We start from the raw sequence: 8,694 nt of genomic DNA on the forward strand, positions 1-8,694 counted from the left end.
AGTTTCCAGTAAAATATGACAGGCGTGATGAGGTGGAGGAGAGGAGGGATCTGATGGGGAGTTGGCGCTGGCCCGTGAGTGATGAAAGCCAAGGGGAATGGAAAACGCCAGGCCCGCCCCCTACTCATGACTATAAAGCCCTGTCATCCATTTCTAACGTACCTGAGCAGTATTCTCCTCTCTCCGCTCGCTGACTTGCTCGCTCTCTCGCCTTCCTCGACAACATGACCACCTGCAGCCGCCAGTTCACCTCCTCCAGCTCCATGAAGGGCTCCTGTGGCATTGGTGGTGGCTCTAGCCGCATCTCCTCCGTCCTGACTGGAGGATCCTGCCGGGCTCCCAGCACCTATGGGGGCCTGACAGTCAGCTCCTCTCGCTTCTCCTCTGGGGGAGCCTATGGCATGGGAAGCAGCTATGGTGGGGGCTTCAGCAGCAGCAGCAGCTTTGGGGGAGGCCTTGGTAGTGGTTTTGGTGGTGGTTTCGGTGGTGGCTTTGGTGGTGGCTTCGGTGGTGGCCTTGGTGGTGGCCTTGGTGGTGGTTTTGGCGGTGGTGATGGTCTCCTGGTGGGCAGTGAGAAAGTGACCATGCAGAACCTCAATGACCGTCTGGCCAGCTACCTAGACAAGGTGCGTGCCCTGGAGGAGGCCAACACTGACCTGGAGGTGAAGATCCGTGACTGGTACCAGAGGCAGCGGCCCAGCGAGATCAAAGACTACAGCCCCTTCTTCAAGACCATCGAGGACCTGAAGAGCAAGGTGGGTCAACTGGGCAGCAGGACCTGCCATTCAAGTTTCCTCCAATGCTTCAGATCATCTTTAGACTCCTAGACAGGACAGCTTCCAGTCCCTGATCCCTTTCTGAGGTCCTGAACATCCCCGTTAGTGTGGTCAGTGAGAAGATGGTGTCCCTTCCTGCCTTTTCCAACGTTTTTCTAAGCTCTCATTTTTAGCTCCCATGAGACCAATGGTTCCAGCCTTTAACATTTTGCAGAGGAAGAAGTTGGACCGTTGAGAGGGCTGTGACTTGCTAAAGATCACACAGAGGAGGGACAGAGCAGAGACTAGAGCGCCAGGGGCCCGCCTTCTACTATAGAAGGCGGTTATCTCTCCAGCAGAAGGGAGGAGGGAGGCTGTAACGGGACCCACCAAGCTAGACACCCAAACCACTCATTAGCTCGTTAATCTGGGCTGAGGTTGCCGCCACCCATGAACACCAGCTGGTCTTTATAGCCAGGCAGACATAGAAAACCCACAGCCACAGCTAATCGTGACCCATATATTTACCCTGGAACTAGAGAGATCCTGGTGGGGTTGTGCTTCAGAACCCTTCTTCCCCCTCCTGTTAAACTTGGCTCTAGTGTCTCACATAAATTCCGGAAATTAGACAAGTCTCTGGCAGGAACCCTGGCCAGACTTATGGATCCATCTGTCTTCTTTTCTTCTCTGGTTTCCTTTTTTCCTAATCCCCTGGGCAAGTTGGGTTTTGTCTCTTGGGAAAGTACCACCTGAGGTTCATGCCCCTTGGGCTTAGAAAGGAATGTGTGTGTGTGTGTGTGTGTGTGTGTGTGTGTGTGTGTGTGTGTGTGTATGTGTGTGTGTGCGCGTGCAGACGGCTGATAGGGCTGCTCTGTATGGAGAGGAGGCTCTGGAAGATGGAGGGTGTTTAGTGAGCCCTAGGGGGGCTTTGGAACGCCAAGACCCATCTTAGGTTTTATAGGCGAGTGATAGCAATAAGACCTGAACTTTCCAGCTTTTGAGTCTGTTGACCAGGAGTTGAAGTCCTGGGTTGAAAATGACTATGCAGGGCTGTCTCTCAGGCTGCTGAGGTGAAGAAAAACTCATGGGGTGAGAAGAACAGAACTCAAGCAAGGGCAAGAGAGAAGGGCCAGCGCAGGCTGCAGTGACATCTGCCTACATCTGTTTAACAATTGACCCATGGCCTTTCCATTCTACAGATCCTTGCAGCCACTGTGGACAATGCCAATGTCCTCCTGCAGATCGACAATGCCCGGCTGGCTGCTGATGACTTCCGCACCAAGTGAGTTTTTAGTGTGGTGGCTCAGAGCTTCCAGTGTCTGTAGGGTGGGGCATTTTGGAGCCGTGCTTTCTACCAGCATTGAATTGTGCCAGGAGAACCCCTTGGGGTGCTTGTAAAAATACAACACTGTTGGGCTCCACCCTGGGAGTTCAGTTATTTGTAACCTAGGTGATTCTGATCCACAGCCAGGTTTAAGAGCTATCATTTTAGGGAGAGGTGCTCCACACCCCCTTCACCTGCCCTTAAAATGCAGTAGGCTGTCATATTTGGAGGCCTCGGGTCTTATTGACTGCAGCTGGAAGTGCCTCTTTCAGATGAATGCCTCCTGGTGATTTTTATTCCCTGGACCCTAGGAATGTTCAGACCTAAGCAATCAATGGGCACTGTGTCTAATACTGGCTCTCCACAACAGCCCTGGGTGCCAACCCTGGGAATAATACCCACAGGAAGAGAACAAAGCTTTCAGTGTGGCTGGGATGGATAGCTCATTCCTTTTATCTCGGATCATTCTAGGTATGAGACAGAGCTGAACCTGCGCATGAGTGTGGAGGCCGATATCAATGGCCTGCGCCGAGTGCTGGATGAGCTGACCCTGGCCAGAGCCGACCTGGAGATGCAGATTGAGAGTCTCAAGGAAGAGCTGGCCTACCTGAAGAAGAACCACGAGGAGGTGAGAGCCAAACAGAAAAGCCAGCCTAAAAGGGTGAATGGAGAGAAGCAATAGAATGGCAGATGGGGAAGCAGTGTTCAGGACAGGACCACCTCTCGTTAGAAAGCCCTGTCAGCTGTTAGGCTTCTGACTATGGGACCTTTTCTGCCTCTGCAGGAGATGGCCTCCATGAGAGGCCAGGTGGGTGGAGACGTCAACGTGGAGATGGACGCGGCACCCGGTGTGGACCTGAGCCGCATCCTGAATGAGATGCGTGACCAGTACGAGAAGATGGCTGAGAAGAACCGAAAGGATGCCGAGGAATGGTTCTTCACCAAGGTGGGTGCCAGTTGGAGAGGAAGGTGTATAGACCATATGCCTTCCAGGATTTTCTGGTGTGAACGGTGTTCTCTTTTTCACAGACAGAGGAACTGAACCGTGAGGTGGCCACCAACAGCGAGCTGGTGCAGAGCGGCAAGAGCGAGATCTCTGAGCTCCGACGCACCATGCAGAACCTGGAGATTGAGCTGCAGTCCCAGCTCAGCATGGTAGGGATGCAGCTGCGTGCATTGGTTGGCCTTGGACTTCCTGAAGGGGCATGGCCATTCTCAATGATCCACCACCCCATTTCTCTCTTTCACAGAAAGCATCCCTGGAGAATAACCTGGAGGAGACCAAAGGCCGTTACTGCATGCAACTGTCCCAGATTCAGGAAATGATCAGCAGCGTGGAGGAGCAGCTGGCTCAGCTGCGCTGCGAGATGGAGCAGCAGAATCAGGAGTACAAGATCCTGCTGGATGTGAAGACACGCCTGGAGCAGGAGATCGCCACTTACCGTCGCCTGCTGGAGGGCGAGGATGCCCAGTGAGTCTCTGGTCACCCTCTAGTCCATGCCCCTTCTCTTCACAAATGTCCCCCGTATGTCTAACGCCGTGCCCTATTCTGTCTTTGCAGCCTCTCCTCATCCACCCAGTTCTCCTCATCCTCCCAGTTCTCCTCTGGTTCTCAGTCATCCAGAGACGGTAAGACTTTCCTTCCCGTCATGCCTGAGCTCTCAAATACCTTCAGATCTTCCAGCAGATCTAGGACCTAGATTAAGACCTTCTTGGGGGTTAAGCTAAGTGTTCTTACTCAGTATCTCCCATGAGTCTCTTCAGATAGAAACAGCCATTTCAGGGCGAGGACTGGTGACCTTCAACTTGTTCCTCGAGTGGGTGTCTGGGTAGACGACAGTAATAAAAATCAGCACCACGGACAGCGCCCTACATAGCCCATCTAATGCGTTTGGGTTTAGTTGGACCTTCTAATGTGTTTGGGTTTAGTTGAACAGCACCAGTTGCGTGCTCCAGTCTGAGGACACAGACTGTCCATGACAACAAGGTGCCCTAGCAGCAGTGTGTGAGGTGGCAATCAGGACAGAGGGCATCAGGAGACAGTTCACTCCTCAGCTTCTTGGCTTCAGAACACTCCTGTCCACCTCCACTAACGCCTTCTCTCTCGCATTCCCCAGTGACCTCCACCAACCGCCAGATCCGCACCAAGGTCATGGATGTGCACGATGGCAAGGTGGTCTCCAGCCACGAGCAGGTCCTGCGTACCAAGAACTAAGGCTGCTAAGCACAACTCAGGCGTAGGAGGCTCCTGTGTGGACGCAGATACTGCTGAAAGAGCCCCTCTACTGTCCCCACGCACTTCGCCCTTTACTTGACCCGCGTCCCTGCTGGCAATCAATAAAGTTTCTTTCTCTGAGTTGCACAATCACTGTCTCCCTGGTCATTGTCAGAAGTGGGGGTGGGAGAAATGTGGGAAGCATTGCCTTGGAGCTCAGGCGAGCACCTGGCTCTGGCCTCTGGGACTGGGAGAAAGGGCCCTGGGGGCGGGCTTGGCTCAGGTCCCAGGCTGGCTCTCACCATCAGAAGATATAGATGGCTGTGTGTGCCAGGTCATGAGATCTCTTAGGGCAGAGGCGTATTTCCCCATTCATTCAATTGTCCATGCATTTACCAGATGTGGAATACCTTTAGGTGCCAGACAGTACACTAGGTGAAGGGTCTTTACAATAAAATGATAAGCTTATTATTGTCACCATCATCACTGTGTGGTCATGGTATGTGTGCGAGGGCAGGTGCGCAGTGTAGTATGTGTTTGAGGAGGCTGGAGGAAAACTTTGTGGAGTTGACTCTCTCTTTCCATGGTGGGTTCGGGGATTGAACTCAGGCTTATGTAGTACTTCTCCCTTGCTGAGCCATCTTACTGGCCTTAGGTTAAGGATTCTTAATGATTTTGTGATCCTTTAAAATAACACTGTATTGTAACCTACAACTTTTCTTTGTATATCCTGTCTCCAAATAAGTAGACATTTTTGTGTGCAATACTAAGGCGTTCGCCAGTCCCCTAAAACTCTAAATCCAAGATAAGGGCTCATGCTTTGTTAGTGGTCTTAGCTCCCTGATCTGAGACTGTCTAGAATTGAGTCTATTCTTATTTAATTTAGAGAGGTGGTTCTCAGCCTTCCTAATGCTGCGACTCTTTCAGGTAGTTCCTTATGGTGAGGTGACCCCCAACCATAAAGTTATTCTCATAATTATAATTTTGCTACTGTTATGAATTGCAGATATCTGATATGTGACCCTTGTGGAAGGGTCAGTTAACCCCCGTAGAAGACTTGACTCACAGGTTGAGAACTACTGATTTAGAGGAAATTGATGACCCTCTCCAAGCCTCAGTTTCTATATCTGTAAAATGGGGATGATGATAGTCCTGTCTCCTGGTTTTGGGGATGCACAACCGGTAAAAACATTGTTCAGCATACTGCCTAGAGTGCGTGGGCTCAAGGCACAGCTGTGTTAGCATGCTGGGTACCATTCATGACAAGGGCATTTCCAGAGGCTTCCAGAATAGGTCAGCTGGTTTCTAACCTTAGCCCTGCTCTGGATTAGTGACTTTGGAGAGCCTGGATTTCAGTTTCCTCAATGTACAATAAGAATGATGGACCCTGTATCTTGTGGTTGACATACAAATCTAAGGAGTAAGTACACTTTAAGCTCCAGCTGACTTGAGTCTGATGAGTCACACATGTAACCCGACACAGGAAGGTGGGTCCAGAAGGACCACTGTGAGTTTAAGACCAGGCGCGGCTCCGGCTCCGTAGTGAGGAGCCTCCCCTTGGTGGATGGGAGTTTTGCTTTCTTTTATGGCTGACTGAGGAGTAGGAGAGGGAGGAGCATCATCTGGGTACGTGACCGAGATGCCAGGGGTGGGGAGGGCTCACTGCTCCCGGCTAGGGAAAGAGTCACCAGCTCTATATCCATTTCAGTAGCTTGTTCATCTGGCTGGGTAGAGTTGAACGTGGGGGTGGGGCTGACAAAAGACATCATGGACGAGGGAGCGAAAACCTTAGACCTGATAATCCTATGCTTGAATTCTGGGTTCCCACCAGCATGGAAGAATCGGGTCAGGATACTGAATCTGCATTGCTTTTCCGTAAGATGGAGAACAAAAACCTTCACTACACAGTGATACACAGTGCTAATGAATTAAATGTTTTCATGGAGCCAATGAGCTAAGCATGGTGTATAGTGTTCTGCCTGTGGTAGTTCAAGAGGAGGCATTATTAAGAAAAGGAATGAAGGGTTGTTGGCGTCTGTTGTCCTTACCTACAAATACCAGGCAAGTCACGATTGGCCTGTGACTGAAGCTTCTGATAACTTTTGGATCCCTGCAGGGCTGAGCTGGGGTGTGTCTCATCTGAAAGTGTGCGTCCTGGAGCTGCAGGATTGGTACCTTAGGGAGGAGGAAAGGCGAGAGAGCTGTTTCAGATTTGGGGAAAGGACGGTTCTCAGGCCCTTGGATGGTGGGAACCACGTGGAAAGGGGCTTCATGAGATCTAAATGGATGTTGAGCCCCAGATATCAGGACACCCTTCAGGACAATGAGTTTCCTGTCAAGTGTGACACAGAATAGAGGGGGTGGTTCACCCTTGAAGGGTCATGTGGGCTGGGCAGAGAACAAAACACACACACACATTCACTAGTGGAGATAGAAGCCCAGAATGCTATGGATGGCTTGTGGGTCTCTAGTCATTACCCTACCTGTGATATTTGAGTTTATCCTCCGAAGGAACCCGCTTTACAGGAATATGGATGTATGAGTTCCTTAGGTTCTACCGTGCGGTGTGAAACCCTTTGTCCTTGTTTGGATTGCTGCTACTGATGTTCGGAAGGAACACAGGGAAAAGGCAGACTTGCTTGAGGCCACTTGGCTATAAGCAATGCAAGCTCAGATTGGGAATTGGGGGATGGTTAAGCAGTGGGCAGGTATCAGACCCCAGTACTTCCGGGGTCTCACACGGACACCCTCCTCTCCCGATTTCCACCACCACATTCAGTAGAGCTGACAAATGATTTCTACTGGTGACTAGCTCTTATTCACAGGGCTAAAAGGCTCCAGCACCCACTGGAGACCTGGGCTCTGTTCCCACCAGTGAAGCCGACCAGAAAAGTGACTCGATAGCACCGCCTAGTGGAAGCAAGAAAGTTGCTTCTCAGAGTCCTGGGGCTAGCCGGATATGGGCTGTAGTGCCACGCCCCTCTAACGTAATTTGGGAGGGGCTACTTTCTCCGCCTACTCTGAACACAGAATGGAGCTTTGCTAGGCAGATGGAGATCATCTCTCCTATCCTCTCTTCTAAGGGAGATCACCTGGCTCCAAGCCATATAGTTTGAACCTGGCTACATCCAGCCTTCAGGTTCCTGAGGGAGGGACTATGTGTCCTCAGCAACACCTACTTGACACAGGCTCTTGATCTGAAGTGGTGACCCGGTAGACCGAAAGGATGACCTGATGATCGAGACCCAAGCCATCCAGATGGTCCAAGGGGAAGGGCAGAAGTATGCCCATTGTCACTGGGAGTCAGGATAACATCTTAAGAGTGTGTTGGGCCCATCCCAGTAGCTCATCTAAGCCTCAAATGAAGTTGTAATCAGTTTCCTCTTCCAAAATCCTTTCCTTGACGAAGCTTATGCCCTTTAGCCACGCTGAGTTGCGATCTCTTTACCACACTAGGGCATTTGGTCCCTCTCTCAGGGTGACTTTCATCTCTTCTTCTTGTTTGGTCTCTGTTTACCCCTCACTCAGGCGACTCTCAGATAACTGCCCCTGATCTCTCTGACCATGTGGCAGGCTTTACTGTATGCTTCCCAGTTGGCTACCAATAACATTTGCTTCACCTGTGAGTTTTATATTTACTGGGGGAGTCTGCTTTGTCCCATGGCTGCTCAAGGAGATAAAGCTTGCTTATCACTGGTGTGTGTGTGTGTGTGTGTTGTATGTGTTCACATGTATGTACACATGTGTGTGAGGGTGCACCTGCATGTGTATGGATGTGTAGGCCAGAGGCCAAGGTTGGGCTTCTTCCTCAGTGGCTCCCCACTCACTTTTAAAAACAATGTCTCTCTCAAGTCTAGCCCGTTTGGCTAAGAATCCCCTTGCCTCTGCATCCCCAACACTGGAGACACATGTACACTGCCAAATGTAGCTTTTTTTTCTTTTTGCCTGGGATTTGAACTCAGATTCTTGTGTTTGTGGGACAGGTGCCTTACTGCTAGAGGCTTCTTCATCATTTTATCCTCAGCTCTTAGTGCAATGTGTAGAACCTGGTAGGTGCTCAAGGAAAGATACAGCCAAAACTTACCATGGGGAAGCTGATTTAGGGGTGAGGGGAAGCAATGTTCCTTAAATAGATGGAAGACTCCAGGTTTAGACTCTGGGCACCTCAGTCTGGCGGGGTCTGAGTAGGTGGGGTGATGGCAGGTGACTATTCAGCAAAAACGAATCTTTGTTGACAGATACATGCAGGCACCTCCAGCTGTGTATCATCCCAAGTGCCCACATACATAGGTGGTTCATGGAGGGGTAGACCTGTGAGCCAGGACAGCAGCCGTGAGTCACGCTTATGTTCCTTCAGCCAGCATCCAGCCTCATGATGACTCAGGACCTTCTGGCCCCAC

At 50.9% G+C, this 8,694-nt stretch overlaps 1 protein-coding gene across 3 annotated transcripts; it reads left to right on the forward strand.

Moving 5' to 3' along the window:
* The first annotated feature begins 221 nt into the window (after nt 1-221).
* LOC142831795 (keratin, type I cytoskeletal 14) lies at nt 222-4,400 on the forward strand. Of its 3 annotated transcripts, XM_075942194.1 has the most exons (9): nt 222-390; nt 481-755; nt 1,955-2,037; nt 2,551-2,707; nt 2,864-3,025; nt 3,109-3,234; nt 3,330-3,550; nt 3,641-3,708; nt 4,197-4,400. In XM_075942194.1, the coding sequence occupies exons 1-9, from the start codon at nt 225-227 to the stop codon at nt 4,292-4,294; spliced, it is 1,356 nt and encodes a 451-aa protein (XP_075798309.1). In that variant the 5' UTR covers nt 222-224; the 3' UTR covers nt 4,295-4,400. The 3 variants fall into 3 exon arrangements, with proteins under 3 accessions (XP_075798309.1, XP_075798307.1, XP_075798308.1); XM_075942192.1 differs by having other exon boundaries at nt 225-755; XM_075942193.1 differs by lacking the exon at nt 2,864-3,025 and having other exon boundaries at nt 225-755; nt 3,130-3,234.
* Nucleotides 4,401-8,694: the final 4,294 nt, after the last annotated feature.

The sequence above is a fragment of the Microtus pennsylvanicus genome, chromosome 11, assembly GCF_037038515.1.
Source record: "Microtus pennsylvanicus isolate mMicPen1 chromosome 11, mMicPen1.hap1, whole genome shotgun sequence".
Classification (NCBI taxonomy): Eukaryota; Metazoa; Chordata; class Mammalia; order Rodentia; family Cricetidae; genus Microtus; species Microtus pennsylvanicus.

Excerpts from the sequence above, each read along its gene's own strand:
- LOC142831795 (XM_075942192.1), top strand. The coding sequence starts at position 225 with ATGACCACCTGCAGCCGCCAGTTCACCTCCTCCAGCTCCATGAAGGGC. Across the intron at positions 756-1,954 it reads TCGAGGACCTGAAGAGCAAG|ATCCTTGCAGCCACTGTGGA; the intron begins GTGGGTCAACTG and ends TCCATTCTACAG. Across the intron at positions 2,038-2,550 it reads GCTGATGACTTCCGCACCAA|GTATGAGACAGAGCTGAACC; the intron begins GTGAGTTTTTAG and ends GGATCATTCTAG.